At 48.9% G+C, this 17,837-nt stretch overlaps 1 protein-coding gene and 1 long non-coding RNA gene across 2 annotated transcripts in view; one reads left to right on the top strand and one right to left on the bottom strand.

Moving 5' to 3' along the window:
• Positions 1-8,304: 8,304 nt before the first annotated feature.
• Positions 8,305-14,326, bottom strand: LOC140620141 (uncharacterized). The gene is made up of 3 exons (XR_012019878.1): positions 13,506-14,326; positions 11,277-11,364; positions 8,305-10,570 (listed from the first exon to the last, which is right to left on the bottom strand). It is a non-coding gene; the product is annotated as an uncharacterized lncRNA (long non-coding RNA).
• Positions 14,327-14,870: 544 nt separating this feature from the next.
• Positions 14,871-17,837, top strand: part of OSGIN2 (oxidative stress induced growth inhibitor family member 2) — a 22,970-nt gene continuing 20,003 nt past the window's right edge. The window contains exon 1 of the mRNA XM_072803982.1: positions 14,871-15,007. Coding sequence (XP_072660083.1) covers positions 14,964-15,007 — 44 coding nt within the window. The 5' untranslated portion in view covers positions 14,871-14,963. The remainder of the gene's footprint in view (positions 15,008-17,837) is intronic.

The raw sequence follows: 17,837 nt of genomic DNA, 5'->3' as shown, positions 1-17,837 counted from the left end.
ATGGGAGCTCTGTGCCCACAAATGGAATCCACGCCTTGCCTTTCACAAGGATCAGCTTTAGCTCAGTGTTCCTAAAAGTGACTAATGTTGAAGCCTACTTGCTATTCACTAATAGTGTTTCGAAGGAGGTGGTAGAAATGAAATGAACAACTTTCACAATTAGAGTACTTAAAATATCTCACTACCTCTTATTTTATACTGTGTCCCTGCTTCCTCGGGTACTGACTGTAGCACTTTGCCAAAGGCCCAGAAAAAGCATACTGTGATTGACAATAACGAAGATACAGAGGCTTAGACTTGGAAAGCACATTAAAGACCAGATGGTTGAAGTTCTGTCCAACAGATTCCTTTCCGCAACACGCTAGGGGCTGGTTGTCCAGCCTCTGCCGGAATATTACCGCAGGAGGCAGGAAGCCCCATTCTTCCCGAGGCAACACACTGAATGCTGACCAGTGCTCATTTCTACACCTATTTTTATTTTTATCACTACTGCTCCTGCTATGGCTCTTACTACTGCTAATTCTATTGCATTTCTACAGACCTTTCACATATATTATTTCATGTTATCCTGAGTCCTTTGTCGTCTTCAAAATCCTTTGAAGTAGAGATACTGAGAATTATTATCCCCGTTGTATGCATTAGGAGACAGAATGTGAGAGTTGAGGTACCTTGTCTAGGAATCACACAGCAAAAGCCAGCCCACACCATTAATCTAAAATCCCCAACCGTTTCCTTCTACATGATTATTTTGCTCTTTGTTGGGAAGTTTTCCCATTCTGAACCAAAATTTTCTTCTTTGTTATTCTCCCTCACATTAATGCAAATCACTGTCCCCATGACCAAGAACTCCATTAATGTTTCAAGTCGAACTCCTTTGACTTCGATGTCAACTCTCAGAAGGAAATTAATTAACCAATTCAGGAGGTTAAGAAGAAACAGGCAAGATACTATGATGTGTCCGTTTGGATTCTAGTTCAGCTAATAGAGAGATAAATCCAAAATAACTATGGCTTAACTTGTCTCTCATGAAATGTAGAGAAAAGATATCAAGGGTTGATAGCACGACTTCCCGAACTATTGCACATCTCTATCTCCCCAGGGAATACTGAGAGGGATTAGTTGAGTGGAACCTTATGTAGAGAACCTCTGTGGAAAGAACTTGTATTCTAGAATCTACATAAGCATATGAAAAGATGCTCAAAAGTATTAGTCATTCATGCAGAGCACATTTACAACCCAAATGAGATGCTGCTTGATATACTACCAGAATATCTAAAATTAAAAAGGCCGACAATACCAAGTGTTGTCAAAGATACTGAGCAACTGAAACTCTCATGCATTGCTGGTGCAGATGCAAAGTAATCTAGCCACACTGGAAAATAGTTCTGGATTTTTTTTCTAAAAGTAAGGATACACTATCATATGAGCCAGTAATCCCACACCTAGGTCTTCCCCAAAATGAAATGAAAATGTATGTCTACACAAAGACGGGCTTGCAAATGTTTCTGACAATTTTATTTTTAAATTTTCGTCCATGACAACCCCAAGTTGTAAATAACTCCAATGTCCATCAACTGGTAAAGAGCTAAAGTAGTTTCTTTAATGGAATACCACATAATGGAATACTACTCAGTAATTTTTTTTAAAAGGACATTCCAGGGAACGAAGCAAGCTGGCACAAAGGCTTGAGACAAGACATATCTTGGTGTATTGCTAGAACTACTATGAATTGAAGGTCACCAGAAAGATATGTGTAAGATGTTAAATGGCAGTTAAAAATAGACCACATACCTTGATTGCTCTGCAAAGGTTTAAGATTTAAATTTTTGGTGAAAGGATAATTTCTACAATTTGACCTGGGTAGGATAAGGAAAATAGAGAGGTGCTGAGATAAAATACATAGAAAATATTTGTTCAACAGAGCATGAATTGACGTATTGTCAAGGAATCCCAACCTGTGTGGGTAAGTTAAGGAGTCAAGGACAGGAAAGAGAACAGTAGCATCCTTGGAATTTTCCATAGTATGTGATGTAAATATATGGGATACAAGTATTTAAATATGTAGGATAGAAGCACACAAGTGTGTTTCTATATGTTTGCTTTTTTAAAAAAAGATTTTATTTATTTATTCATGAGAGACACACAGAGAGAGGCAGAGATACAGGCAGAGGGAGAAGCAGGCTCCATGCAGGGAGCCCGACGTGGGACTCGATCCCGGGTCTCCAGGATCAGACCTTGGGCTAAAGACAGCGCTAAACCGCTGAGCCACCAGGGCTGCCCAACTATATGTTTGCTTTTAATGTACAGTTCCTCTTTTATTTATTTATTTTTTATTTTTTTAAATTTTTATTTATTTATGATAGTCACAGAGAGAGAGAGGCAGAGACACAGGCAGAGGGAGGATCAGGCTCCATGCACCGGGAGCCCGACGTGGGATTCAATCCCAGGTCTCCAGGATCGCGCCCTGGGCCAAAGGCAGGTGCTAAACCGCTGCGCCACCCAGGGATCCCCAGTTCCTCTTTTAATGTTCAGATTAACATATTATGAAAGTTAGAGAAGTAGTGGCTGTATTGACACAATCAGAGATTTTATATATATTTAAGAGAGAGAGAACAAGCAGGGAAAGGGGCAGAGGGAGAGACTATCCAAACCAACTCCTGCCAAGCTCACAGCCCAGTCTGGGGCTCTAGCCCATGAACCATGCAATCAGGACCTGAGCCGAATCCAAGTGTCTGACACTTGGCCGACTAAGCTACCCAGGTGCTGAAGAAATATGATACTTTTTTAAGTAATCAAATGGCTATAGAGGAACAAAGAAGACAATAGTTCCTTCTGTCAATAGAGTAAATCAAGCGTGAGCTCTGCTTTATTTCAGGTTCTGGCTCTAAATTATACCTTCATAAGATGAAGCCAAGAAGTTTAACACGTCAATGAATTACATAGGGTTTGGGCCATTCCTCAACGTAAGACCATAAAAAACTTTGTTGGCCAAACCCATGAGGGTGCGTTGATGGTAGGAGCGCCCAGATAAAGATATAAAGCAGGAAGAAAAGGCAGACTATGGTCAGTAGGGAAAAGCTGGAATGGAAGAAGTCGGAGTGCTAGAGAAGGCGGTCAGCCGTTGTAATGAAGCCAAGTTGTTGTTAGTGGAGGCCAATGGCCAATGGCTGCCTTGGCAACAGGCTTGTCTCTGCCAGTCTCAAGAGTCTGCCTGGGCCTGTAGAGTCTTCAAAGGGTAGCAGATGATCGTGTTGGAAGGAAGGGATGTATGTCGGAAGGGATGAACCACCAATAGGGGACAAGGAGGCCGTGTGACACGAATGCGCTCCAATAGCTCTTCTCTAAGAGCTTATGACCCACGTGGCCTCATTTAATTTGTGCTTGTGCCATGAAGGTCTAAACTCAGCACACATGCGGGTTCTGCCTCAAGTGTTCAGCTCGCCCACCTTGTGACCCAGTTCTGGTCACTAGATTCCTATTGCAGGCTAAGACCCTCCTGCCCATTCTGACTTAATTCAGATTTAAAAACAGACCTCCTTTGTTCACATATGTCAGCTTCCTTTCTGTTAGTTTCCCTGTACTTGAGTCTAGTCAGAACTTTCTTGGCTTTGGCTGGGCCCAGTCCCATAGAATGGAATCCCGACTCTGAGTAATGAGCAATTAGGTGTGAAGTCAACCGCCAAAGTAGTTTTCCTGGCTAAAATCAGATGCCAAATAACAGTAAAGTGTTATTAAGCATTGTGCATATCAGTAGTAAATTCAAGTTCAAAGAACTAGTTTGATTCTTTTGAGGGAAGGGAAAGGACTAGTTGATTTTACCCTAAGAATAATGAAACCTCCAGAAACCATAGAATATTAGACAAGATCCAGTCAGCTCTTTCAAGGGAGAAAAAGGAGGAAATTATTTACCATCTTTGTATCCAGGAGTCAAGTAAACGTGACTATGACAAAAGGGAACTAGCTAATCAACTCAACGGGCTCTCACAAGCAGCAGGAAGACTTGCATATATTAAAGAAATTAAGACATTTTAGGTCAACATATTTCAGAACAAGTCGATGTCGGAAGGACTCCCCACCCCCTCCCCCCCGCAATACAAGCACGCGGATCAACTATAACAGTGGAAGTTTCAGATGTACTTGTCAAGCTAGAAATGCACAGGAAAATCTCTGCACTGTAGAAATAAAGACATGGAAAGCATGGGGCAATGAGTAGTGAGCAGGGGCAGAAGCCAAAATAGCGCACACCGACTGTAGGATTGGTTTGCTAAGGACTGGCTTGCTCTGTACCTGCTGCTTCAGAGTAAAGCAAACAATGTCCCCTTCCAACATGCAAAGTGCCCTAATTTGGATGCTAGGAGATAAGGTCCTCCCAGCTAATGGATAGGTCAAAACCAGATATTATGCTTAAGAGCAGGGTGCTGGGATCCTGAGAAACACAAAGGAACGCAGCATGTCACAGCCAAAACACCTCCCAGTACACTTCCTGCCCATGACCAGGCATCATAAGGTGCTGATCTTTCCATGAAATGGCAAAACTAGAGCCACTGATCCTGTGCAGGAAACTTCCAGGAAGCTGGGTGGAAAAGAAGTCACCATAGGAATCAGCCTGTAGGTAGCTGTAGAGTCAAACTTCGTTCTCTCTGCTTGGCTCAAATGGTCCTCAACTAAGATATTTCCATTAAAACTCCTCTAGACATGATAGACCCCAGCTGGCCTAAGTGGAAGCAAATGTGAAACTGGGCTGTGGTATCTCCATCCTGAGTGCACAGCATGAGCCCCCAAATCAACCCCCGCTGGAATGAATTCATAGCTGGAAACCATATTCTTCTTGAATCTTCCAATCATTGGAGAAAGTATTAGCAGACAAAACAAACAGAAGAATTTGCACACCAAGCACTAGAAGAAAGGGTACAATCTAGTCTGAAAGATACTTTGGCATATTTACGAAGAAGGAAAGAATATAAATCACAAGGAAAGAACGAGACCTTACATTAAATACAGATTTGTAAATAAGCCAAACAGAATCTTCCTGCAGTAAAACATATATTCATATGAAAAAAAAAAAATCCTGAGTGGATAGATTTCAAATGCCTTTGTTTAATCAGTTTATGTAATGCTTCCGTGTGTTTTGTGATTTAACTCTGGGGATGGAATCTTGCATATGTGGTATTTTTAGAAAGAAAATTGATCCTCCAGCCCCTCCCTGGAGTTGCATATGGAAGCTAGATGTGTTTTACATGCTTTTACAGTAAATGATTCCAAACTCTAGTTCTGAGCTCTGGATGCCACACTAAATTTCTCGCATACTTAGCATGAGTTTTTATTGCCTTCTATTATGGTTCATAAAAACAAAACTCAAATAAGCACATTCCTTGGCCACCTTCCAAAAGAACAAGCCTATCAAAGATTCTAGTTCTGGAAATGTCGTAGGCAATTAGACAGTCAATAAAATGGCTAATTTAACTACGTTGTGACCGGTATATATTCTAACATAAAATTTAGAAATAGCTATATGTTCACGTTTATGGTTGAAGCTATTATTTCTGGATTTAAAATAATCTGTTTTAAGATTGAGAACAAGGACAAATATACAGGTATTTTATTAATACCATATATCTGCTGATAGCACTATTATTTAAATACAGGTTGTCTTATTTTTAAATAATTTTATAATTTTAAATGCCTTAAAGTGCCAGGTTTGCAATTCCTCTTCTTTTGTCATTGCACATATGAAGAAGAAATTATATGATGGTGGAAATTCAACTGCTCTTTCCAAGTAATCTAATCTGTGACATATTTAACATTGTAGTCTTTGTTTCAAATCTACAGGAAATAAATGCAAAATAGCAATGGATGTTCAATAGGAGTGAGAAGCTTCAAATAAGTCATTGTTAATTGTTAAGCAACTCGAAATGCTCTGAGATGCATCCATCCAAAAGAACTGCTATATCATAAAACCCTTTTATCAACCAAGGAGGCCAAATATTCTCAAAAAAAAAGAAAAAAAGAAAAAAGAAAAGAAAAGAAAAGAGAATAAAATTAGGAGCAAAATAACAGAAATCTGTTTTAAAGTAAAAAATAATGTCAGCATCCTTATGAAATTATCCTATTTGGTGGCATAAACTAAAATTCTAAAGCCTCTGGAGGGAAATGTCAGAAATGGGTCTCTTTCTAAAAATAACTTTGCTGGGCATGTTAGAATTTTCTCTGATTTAATGAGCAAAGAATTATTGAAGAGGATGAATAGGTAGAAAGGATATCTATAATTATATTTGTTCTAAGCCTTTTTTATGTACAAAAGTGATTAAGGGAAGGTAACGTATTTTGGAAGATACTGATTGGGTAAGTGTATATCAACAAAATATCAATATTTAAATCAAATAAATAAGTGATCTATTATAAAGCTTAAACAATCCACTTTTCTCCAGTCAATATTCTTGATAACCTTGCTAATAAAGCTTAGCTGCTATCATCCTCCAAATAGAATCTCCCACTGGCACTAAATTGATTCTTCCCCCCGCCAAAAGATTTATTTATTTATTTATTTGAAAGAGAGAGTGAGCGTGTGAGGTGGGGAGAGGGAGGATCTCAAGTAGACTCTGTGCTGAGCGTGGAGCCTGACGTCGGGCTCCATCTCGCGACCCTGAAATCGTGACCTGAGCCGAAATCAAGAGTTAGGTGCTTAACCGACCGAGTCACCGGGTCCCCCCTAAATAAACTCTTAATTGATATAACATTGAAAATTACTGTATCAGTGTAAGTTAATTAACTGAGTTAATTAAATTGTCCCCAGACTTAATATTATTCTGTGATATTAAAAAGCCACATTCAATGAAGGAAATTAAATTTTGACTGTTTTCTTATGAATCTGAGAGGCTGAATATGCAAAACAGGTGATGATCAGACCATAGATAAAAATAGAACTTTGATCCACAACCTGTAGCAACCTGCTCAGGAATCCAACATCTTTATCTTCAATAAACAGCCCAGGAAGCCCGCCTTCCATGGCAGGCTTACCGGGAGCCAGACTGCTACCCGCAGTGACAGGCCCGGAAGCTAAACAATAACTTCTGTAATGATTGGCTCCAAATGTCCAGGATTTGCTAAATAGCTGCCAGCTCCCCTAATTTTGTTCCTGCTTCTGACCTCGTCCCCAACGGAGAAAGCCAAATATGCACCCCAAGCCAATAAGCCATGCCTGGCTTCTAGTTAGCCTGCCCATAACCACCCCTTGCCAGCAGCCTCCAATCAGGGCCTTCCCAAAAACATCCCTTCCACTCAAGCTTTCATCTGCTTGCCTCTGAGTGTCTGCCAAAACCCGTGATGGTGGCCAACGCCACCCTATAGCAAGCTCAGAATAAAAATAACCTTTGCTTTTCTCATCTGATGAGTATTCATTTATTTCCACAAGCAGAAAGTATTGCTAAGATGACTATTTCGTCAAAAGTTAATAACTAACAATTACTGAGCCCTGATCATGAACCATGCGCTCTATTAAATGTTTTACGTGGAATATCTAATTTAATTTCACGGTAAACATAACACTGACTTCTGAAACTGGTACTATTACCATATTCATTTTACTGGGAAGAGGGAACTGAGGCTGAGGTGTTTAATTAACTTGTTTGATACAGAAGTGATGAGCAGCTAAGCAACGATTAAAATAAGGACAATCTGATTCCACAGAGGATAACTTTTAACCGCCATATGATATTCAACCTGCAATGTGGAGATTGGCGTGTATTTTAACTGCTTTCATATTAAAATAGAAAGCAGCAGGGGCGCCTGGGTGGCACAGGTTTCTGCTCAGGTGGTGATCTCAGGGTCATGAGGTCGAGTCCCACATTAGGTTCCACGCTCAGAGCAGACTCTGCTTGAAATTCTCTTGCTCTCTCCCTCTGCCCCCCTGCTCTCTCTCTCTCTCTCTCTCTCTCTCATAAATATATCTTTAAAAAAATAAAATAGAAAACAACACAAACTTAATGTTGCATTTCAATCTCACCTCTGGTAATAAAATATTACCAACCTCCTTTTGCAGATGATGCAAGCGAGTCTCAGAGAGGTGAAAGGTAATTTGCTTAAAATTATATACCTACTTAACAGACAAGAGGAAAACCCAGGTTTTCCGACTCTCCTCCCTGGTTTCCAGCACGCTTCGCTGGGAGAGACGGAATGTTTGCCTGGGTAGATTTACAACTCCATAAAGACTTTATGTAACAGCGTAACGCTAGCACGTTCCAAACACACATTATCGTTAACGTGGCTAAACACATATCTTTTACAGAGATAATGAGCTAGATGATATTTAAGAGGCCCCTGAAGTTTAGCAAATATTTATTGAGTGTTAACTATGTGTTAGGCACCGTTCCAGACTCTTATGTTTCATTAGTGAACAAAATGGAAAAAAAAAAAAACAACCCTATCTTACTGGTTTGCATTCTAAGGGGAGGGAACAAACATGACACAGTAGATCCATGAAGCCGGCAAATTATAGAATATGTCAGAAGGTAATAAGTGCTTTGGTAAAAAGAGTGCGGTGAGATTGGGAGTACCCACTGGGGGCGAGGAGGGGTGATTACAATTTTAAACAGGGTGATCGGAGTCAGCCTCGTTGAGAGGGTGATTTTTGAGTAAACTGAGGAGGGGAGGGAGAGAGCCATATGGATATGGTGGGAAGAGTGTTCTAGACAAAGGGAACAGCCAACGCAAACTCCTAAGGAGAGATTGCTCTGCTACGTTTGGACAGAACAGCGAGGTGGGGACGGGAGGCTAAGAATAAAAGGTGAGAGGACAACTGTAAACTCGTCTGTGTCTGAGGGGACTTTTGATCAATGAATTCACTATGTTAATGAAATAGAAGCTGCCCACTTTCTATTTACGCTATAACCATGCATTGTAGGGTTGAAGAAGCGAGTGTGGGTCTTTCTCACACTTGCTGCAGTGGGCACAACAGGATGAGAAGTGGTCTGGAGCTCAAATTTGTTTTGTCACTCCCATCAAGTGTCCAAACGTTGCTTGGGACTTGAATGTTACTGATTCGAATCCGGTGCCTGACGACACTTTGCTTCTCATTTAATCCGCAGTAGGAAGGGGCTATACCGGTGTATCGGTTTTTAAATGCTTTTAGGGGATTTGAATATGCAGCCAGGCTTGAAAGGTGCTGCTCGGCTCTGTGTGAAGAAGGGGGGGCTGCTCCCCCCACTCCTGCTCCCGGGTTGGTCCTTGGGGGGCACACTCATGCCTGCCCCAGCCCATGGCAGCAACTCCAAGGCCACGCGTCACCTCGCAGAGATCCTGGGACCCCTGCCCGCCACCCCCTGGGGGATAAAGGTCGGGGAGGCACTTTGCTCCCTCGCTGCCTCGGCCCCAGGCTCCCCACAAAACCAACAAACAATAATGGGTAGGGGGTCGGATGACTGCAGGGGTTGTGTTCCAACAGGATGACTTTAGGAGCAAGGGCAAGAGAAGGGAGGAACGGCGTGGTTGGCATCGATTGCCTAATAAAGCATTTTAAGAACAAGGCTAATATTTAATTTCAACTTTTGGCCTTGTCATGGTAGAAAATATTCCGTGTCCCCAAATATTCTGTTTCGTTTGTGTACCTGGCACACTGTTGGCAGACGGCAAACGTTCGTCCTATAAACGAATGGGTCAACTCAAGTGGGCTGAACACAAAGCAATGAGCCCCCACCCATCCTTGCCCAATCTGGCTCCCAGTCTTGCTCCCCAGAAGCAAGCATGTTTAGCACAGTGGCACCGGCCTACTTCTAAATAACAGGCTTAGGCCGCTAATTCGGGACGTGTCCGTGTTAGGTCTTGCGCGCTCCCTGCCAACGCAGGCAGGGATGAACCAAACCACCTCAAATCTTCAAAATCTGCCTGAAATGCCTCATAAATTATACCACTTTGTTAGCTTTTCCATTAATTACTTTCGTGATGTTGAATAATAATCTTAAAATCGTACTTCTTGTTTCAGTTACGAGCAGTATGATAAGTTTCAATGACTTCGCCAAGTAAGACTATTGTACCCATGGCTTTCCCTTCATCTCTCTTGCTCTCTTTACATGATCATGATGAACGTTTGAAATGCGTTTTGCAACCCTAGGTAAGAGATTCCTGCCTTGTCTCTAGGCGAAGCGTAAACGTGAAAATTAGTGAGTAGTGCTTATGTCTACGTAACCATGGTCCTCTGCCCACGTGACTTGTCTTCCACGACTATATTGTGCGTTTGTAAACTTTTAGTCCTACGCTCCTACCCCCCGCTTGGCTTCTAATGGCCTTTGTGCTTTCGTCTTGCATTGTCTGCTTTCGTGGCGTCATCAGGATAGGTTCTTCCAACATTTCCAGGACACCTGTCACATCGAAGGCCTCCTTTCTTTCCCCGGGCAGTTCTCCTGCAGCCCTGAGGTCCCTGCCCATTCCGATGGGTGGCTCTTGGGCCCGCTGCCCGGTCATCCTGGGACTTGGCTTCATTGCCTTTCTGAGCTGGTCCTGTGGTCCAGACAGCCAACCTGCTCCAGTTTCTTGGATAATTCCCTTGTTTTGCCAGCCCACATTCTCAGGTAACATCCTAAAGAACAGTATTTGGGAAAGGAAGCTTTCTCAGTTTACATCTTTCTTTTTCATTCTGCAACCTCTCCCCCCCTCCCCTGCCCCACCCCACCAAAATTATTGATAGTTTGGCGTGGTTTGGAATTCCAAGTTCACTTTCCCATGGAAGAGTCAGGCTTCTGGGTCTCCGGAGAGCCAGTCCTGCGGCTGGGAAGCTAGCCGACTGCTAGCCTGCTTCTCTTCCCTTCGTGGAGGACCTGTGCTTGCTCCCGGGAAGCTTTTACAATCGTTTTACTCTCATTAGCCTTACGTTGTAAGATCTGCTCCATGCAGACTTTTTCTTTTTTCCTTCTCAGGATTCAGTAGATCTTCTACGTTTGCAGACTTATGTCTCCTTTTTGTTCTGAATATATATATTTTTTTCATTGCAAATTTCATCCAACCATCTGCTCTGCTCTTTCTGGACCTTCTATTCTGGACCAACATCTTCGATGTTGAAACCTTGATTAATTCTGTATGACTCTATCTTTTCGGTCACAGTTTCTGACTACTCTTCATTCTCTACGTTTCCCCTTTTCTCTAGTCTTGTCGTTGTGCAAATAGAATCTAGAAGCTGCCCTTACAGGGAATGAAACAGACAAATGAGTTGTGACACATGTTTCCTCCTTCCCTTGAACGAAAGGCTTAGCCAGCATCAGCCCTGGGGTTTACTGGATGAGCCTTACCTATGATGCTATGTGCTTATCCTACTACAGGCCGAGATCTGTCCTCCGCGCTGTGGTGGATCACGGTGAACAGAAAACCGAAGTTTCTCTGTAGTAGAGGGAGACAGACAAGAAATAGTGTTGCAACGCCAGGTACAGTTCTGGAATCAGCAGCTGTAGCCAAAGTAGCCGATTTGGCAGGCGGCATCTTGGCCATAGACAGGCAGCAGCTCCCTTGGTGGCTTGCCCTTTCACTGTGACTTGGAGTATTCTTTCTCAGCTTCTAACAGTTTCTTCAGTCTACCTAGGATTCTGCAACATGTTTATACCCTGTAAGAAATTCCTTTTTCTTCCTTAATGCTGCTAGCGTGAATTCAGAATTTCTGTTCTCTGCAACAGAACCTGCTACAAAAATTCACAGAAATTGTATTTTCAGCAAGCAGCCTCTTTGGTATTTTTCTCTCTGTCCTAAGTTCAAACTGCAGGAACCAACTTTAAGTCACCAGCCCCAGCTTCTGCCCCCAGTTTCCTGTGTAGTCAAGAAAGCACTCGTACCATTTGCCATCAAAATGTAGAATTGAATGGATAAGACTGCCAAACTGACAGCTCAACAGAGGTATTCCCTGTACCCAAAAGCACTGATAGGCTTGAGGATAAGAAATCTGAGAGGTATCTGAGCTGCCGAGGGCTTCAATAAAGGAGGAACTGTTTTTCTAGAATGTTTTCTCGAACACTCTGAAACTGAATATTACACTACCAAACTACCTCACGAGATGATACATTGATAGATTACGCAGTTTATGAAATGCAACGATTTATTTTGAATAGTTTCCATTAACGTTTTTTTTGTTTGCTTCTAGAAAATGCAAAAACATACTGTGTTAGTGAGTTGGGGCTAACATAATAAGATGCCACAGACTGAGTGGCTTCAACAACAGACATTTTCTCACAATTCTGGAGACTGGGAAGTCTGAAATCAAGGTGCCTGCCAATGTGGTTCCTGATGAGAGCTCTTCCCAGCTTACCACCCTCTCCTGGCAGAAGAAGAAAGCTCCTCTTCTTATAAGGTACCAGCTCTTCTGGATTAGAGTCCCACACTTACGACCTCATATAACCGCAATTACCTCTCCACAGGCCCTATCTGCACGCATAGTCACATGGGGAGGAGGGTTAGGGCTTCAACATAGGAGTCTGGCAAGGGGCACAATTCAATCCAAGCTTTCTGGATTTCTGCCTTAGAAAATGTAAAAATAGGGCAGCCCGGGTGGCTCAGCGGTTTAGCACCGCCTTCAGCCCAGGGCCTGGTCCTGGAGTCCCAGGATCCAGTCCCCCGTTGGGCTCCCTGCATGGAGCCTACTTCTCCCTCTGCCTCTCTCTCTCTCTCTCCCTCATGAGTAAATAAAATCTTTAAAAAAAGAAAATGTAAAAATATCTTACAATATTATTATTGGTAATAATTAAAACACTTATTCAGTGATTAACATAAGCCAGACGCTGTGTTAAGTGCTTTTTTAAGTGTTTTCTTATTTAATCCTTACAACCAATGAAATTAAGTTCATAATAGATGAGAATCAAAGCCCAGAGATGCTCAGTCGCTTGTCCAAGATCAACCTAGCTGGCACAGTGAAGAGTCCAACAGACAGTCCCTGGAGCCACTGCGTTCAAATGAAACGTATGACATACAGGCACGTTACATACCAGTAAGAAGAGCTGTGCAGGAGGGAGCCTACAACCGGGTAATGCTGGGAGCCCACGAGGTGCTGTGGGGTGGCCAGGCGATTGGTGTGAGATAAGCTGCACCCTCAACACGCTAGTGCGAGGACTGACAGGTCAACTGAGGTTCTACCGGGCAGGCGAGGGAGTCTTGGATTACACACTAATCTACATTCTCACCAGTTGTATCTGAATCTGTTGCCCCACAACCTCACCTACCATTCATATTTTTTAATGATAAAACCTGGATTTTCTATGGAAATAAGACCTCACCTACAATTCAAAATAAAAACGCAAACACTTTTGACATGTCCCCTTAGCTGTAAGAAGAGTCCTCTACGTAGTCATCGTGGCCTGATTCAATCCTAAACCTTTATAAAGTGTAAACCCTTGATAGCAAGTTCACAAGCTTTCAATACAAACCGGATTGAACCTAAAATTTGATAACGCCTGCTCTGCTATCTGATCTGAAATACTGCAAGAGAACTCCAAGGGAAAAACAAAGTGCGTAAAGGAAAAATCACACAAAGCACTTACAAACATTCTCACGGTGTTAGATATCCCAATTCTCCGGATTGGCACACATTTTAGGAAGTCAGGTCCTTTAAAAGGAAAACGTTATGACTATTAACAGAAAAGCAACTTCATCCTTCCCTTTTCGAAACACCATTAAAGTGCAATGAACGTGTCAAAGTGTTAAGTCCAAGAAGAGAAAAAAAAATTTTTTTTGTTAAAACAAAAAAAATGTGTTATCATCCTGGAGGCAGGTTGAGTCCTAACGATTTTTTCCTTTCAGCTCCACGGAATCCCAAACACCTGCTATGTGCAAGCTCGTTCGGTAACGACATTCAGCAAAAACCGAGAACTTGGAAAGAAAACTAAAGACAGAAACTGTGCATCTTACAAGTCGATCTCAAAGAGGACTGGGCTTTTTTGGCAGTGGGGACAGCGAGACACCTGTGCCTCACAGCGCCTGCGAGCAATCACTTCTAGGAGCTTTCCGCCGCCTTTATTTTATTATATTATATTATATTTTATTTTTTTTTTATTCCTGGGCGCTCTCTAACTTGTAGGACTCGCATCCCCGACGGACACTCGCGTCCCGCCCTCTGCCGCCGGGGACCAGGCTCGCCGAGCCGCGGGCGGGCCGAGCCCCGTGCTTCCGGCGGCAGCACAGGTGACCCGTTTGCGAGCCCTTCCTAGGGGCGGGGGGCGCCCCCGTTCGCAGGCGGGGCTTGCACGATCGGAACGGTCGGGGAGCAGGTCTGGGGTGTCCCCCCGGGCGCCGCCAGGTCGGGAGCCCCAAGCGTGCAGAAGCTCCCAGCGCCCGCGCCCAGGCCCCCCCCCGGAGGAAAGGCGCCAAGGTGGGTGTCCCGGCGGGGCTCTCCCTTGGTCTCGCCGCGGCCCGGGGCGCGCAGAGGGGCGGGGGTGCAGGCCGAGGCCCCGGAGCCCCGCGGGCGCGGGAGGCGCGCAGACCTCGGCCCCGCCCGCGCAGCCGCCCTCGGCCCGGCCCCGCCCCCCGCGCGTCTCCGCCAATCGCCGGGCCCGCCCGCGCAGCCGCCCTCGGCCAGGCCCCGCCCCCCCGCGCGTCTCCACCAATCGCCGGGCCCGCCCGCCGCCGCCGCCGCCGCCGCCGCCGCCGCCGCCGCCGCCGCACCTGCGAGGAGGAGCCCGCGCGCCCCCGCCGGGCCCCGCCCCGTCCCGCCCCCCGCGCGGCGCCCCCAGATCGGCCTCCGCCGCCCGGCTCCCCGCGGCCGACCAGCGGAAGCCGCTCTCCCGAGGCGCGTTCGGGGCGCCGGGGCCCGGCCGGGCCGCTGAGCCGCAGCTTCCGGGCGGCCGCGGCGACGGCGACGGCGACGCGCGGGGCGCCCCGCGGACCCCGCGACCCCGCGACCCCGGGCGAGCGGGCGGGCGCCCCGAGCGGGCGGCCCAGGCGGGGCGGGCGGTGGCGGCGGCCGGGGCGGTCGCGCTCAGGCGCCCCGTGCGCCGCGCTCCATGCCGGTGTGGTGCTGCCGCTGCTCCCTGGCCGGGCATTTCAGGTGACTTCCCTGCCGGGGGCCGCGCGGGGAGGGGGATGCGGGGGGGACGGGGGCCGCGGCGGGGGGGATGCGGGCCGGGTGATGGGGGGGACGGGGCCGGGGCCGGATGATGGTGGGGACGGGGGCCGCGGGGGGAGATACGGGCCGCGGGGGGGACGGGGGCCGCGGGGGGGGGACGGGGGCTGCGGGGGGAGATACGGGCCGCGGGGGGACGGGGGCCGCGGGGGGAGGGATGCGGGCGGGATGATGGTGGGGACGGGGGCCGCGGGGGGAGATACGGGCCGCGGGGGGGACGGGGGCCGCGGGGGGGGGACGGGGGCTGCGGGGGGAGATACGGGCCGCGGGGGGGACGGGGGCCGCGGGGGGAGGGATGCGGGCCGGATGATGGGGGGCACGGGGCCGGGGCCGGATGATGGTGGGGACGGGGGCCGCGGGGGGAGATACGGGCCGCGGGGGGGGGCGGGATGCGGGCCGGGTGATGGGGAGGACGGGGGCCGGATGATGGTGGGGACGGGGGCTGCGGGGGGGAGGCGGGGGGGGACGGGGCCCCGGGGGTGATGCGGGCCGGGTGATGGGGGTGACGGGGGCCGCGGGGGGGATGCGGGGGGGGCCGGGGGCCGGATGATGGTGGGAACGGGAGCCGCGGGGGGGTGGGGGTTGGGGGGAATGCGGGCCGGATGATGGTGGGAACGGGGGCCGCGGGGGGGGGGGATGCGGGCCGGATGATGGGGGGGACGGGGGCCGCGGGGGGGATGCGGGGGGGGGACGGGGGCCGGGTGATGGTGGGAACGGGAGCCGCGGGGGGGTTGGGGGGAATACGGGCCGGATGATGGGGGGGCCGCGGGCCGCGGGGGGGAGGCGGGGGTGGGACGGGGGCCGCGGGGGGGGATGCGGGCCGCGGGGGGAGATGCGGGTCGGGTGATGGGGGACGGGGACGGGGACGGGGGTGGAGATGCGGGGAGGGGCGGGGGTACTGCGGGAGGGACGGGGGCCGCAGGGGGGCTGCGGGGGGGACGGGGCCGTGGGGGGATGTGGGCCGCGGGAGGGATGTGGGCCTGGTGATGGGGGGGACGGGGGCCGCGGGGGGGGGTGGATGCGGGCCGCGGGGGGGCGACGCGGGGGGGATGAGGGCCAGGTGATGGGGGGGACGGGGGCCGCGGGGAGGGATGCAGGGGGGCACGGGGGGAATGCGGGCCAGGTGATGGGGGGCACGGAGGCCGCGGGGGCCGGGGACCGGCGGGGGGAGGCCGGCGGGGGGGTGGATGGAGGCCCGCGGCGGGGATGCGGGCCAGGGGCCGGTGGGGGGTGGGGGGGGCCGGGGGCCGGGGCCGGTGGCGGTGGGGACGAAGGCCGGCGGCGGGGGTGCGGGGGCCGGGGCCGGGGCCGGCGGGGGGAGCGCTTCCCCGCCCCGCAGCCGTGGGAGGCCGCGACGTGCAGAGTCGGGGTCGGGACCGAGACCGGGACGCGTGCGGCTGGGGAGCGAGCGCCGGGACCGCAGGGGCCCCCCGGTCCCTCCCCGCTGTCGCCCCCTCTCCGCCTCCCTCCCTCCCTCCCTCCCCCTTCCCCGGGACCCCGAAAGCGGGCAGCCCCGGAGCGAGTGGCTTCCTGCGACCTGCGACCGGAGAGCGGCGCGAAGCCTCCGCGAGGGGCTGGCGGGCTCCCCCGCGCGGGGCCGGGCCGGGCCGGGCCGGGACGGGCCGGGACCGGGCGGCCCGGGCGCGGTGACCGGGCGGCAGGCGGGGGCGCTGCTGGACCCGCCGAGCCCCGTCCCGTGGCCCGAGGCGCTGGCGGCGTAGCGGGCGGTGGGACCGACGGAGGCGGCCGGGACTCCCGAGGGCGGTCCCTGCGCCAGAGCCCGAGGGTGCGAGCCGGGCGGGCGGGGCGGGCACTGACGTCGGCCGCGGGAGACCCGAGGCCCTGGAGGAGGTTTACCCCAGTGGTGAGAAGTGTCCGCCTCCGCGAAGACGTCCGCACATTGTTTTACTTTACATGCATGAACGTGCCAGAATAATGATATATGACATCTTCATCGAAACGTGAAACTCCGATCAAGAGGGTTTTTTAAAAAAATATTTTATTTATTTATTGGCGAGAGGCACAGAGAGAGGCAGAGGGAGAGGCGGGCGCCCTGCAGGAGCCTGATGCGGGACTCGACCCGGGTCACGACCTGAGGACCCGAGCCCAGGGCAGACGCTCGGCCACTGAGCCCCGCACCGAGCCCCCCCGGGGCCCCAGATCGGGAGTTTTAGAATTGGATTCCGTCGGTAGAATTCGGGTAGCCCTGAACTTGGACGTGAAGAAAGGTCCAACCGAGAACTTGAACCAAATTCTAAAATGCCTTTCAATTATGAACGTAAGCAACAGGTCCCAGAGTATTTGTGACTTTGTCACCAGTAAAATTCACATTTTCATGCCACAGTTGCACAGATCTAGAAATACTGTACGCTTATTTCTTAAAAATTACCGTAATTACACATAACCTAGCTTGTTTAATACAATAGAGAAGTGCAAATAGACGTCACAAGTTGACATTTTACGACTGTATTTTAATGTAATTTGTTTCTTTGTAAATCCTATGTATCCTTTATTTGTTTAATGATAATATTTAAGGAAGAGGCTCAGAGGTTTCACCAAATTGCAGAGGAGTATACGGCACAGAGAAGGTTCAGAACTCCTGTTTTAATAGAAAGCAACTGTGTCCAGGCTTGCTCAGCTTCTCAGTGAGTTTTGTAGGGGTTTCTAAGTCCTGGATATTAAAAAAAAAAAAAAAAAAAGATGTCCCATGTAATAAACTGCTGGATTTTAAGTTTTAGGCAACTTTCTTTGTTGA

The sequence above is a fragment of the Canis lupus genome, chromosome 28, assembly GCF_048164855.1.
Source record: "Canis lupus baileyi chromosome 28, mCanLup2.hap1, whole genome shotgun sequence".
Classification (NCBI taxonomy): domain Eukaryota; kingdom Metazoa; phylum Chordata; class Mammalia; order Carnivora; family Canidae; genus Canis; species Canis lupus.
The sequence above is the reverse complement of the archived record's forward strand: the minus strand, read 5'-3'. Positions and strand labels throughout refer to the sequence as shown.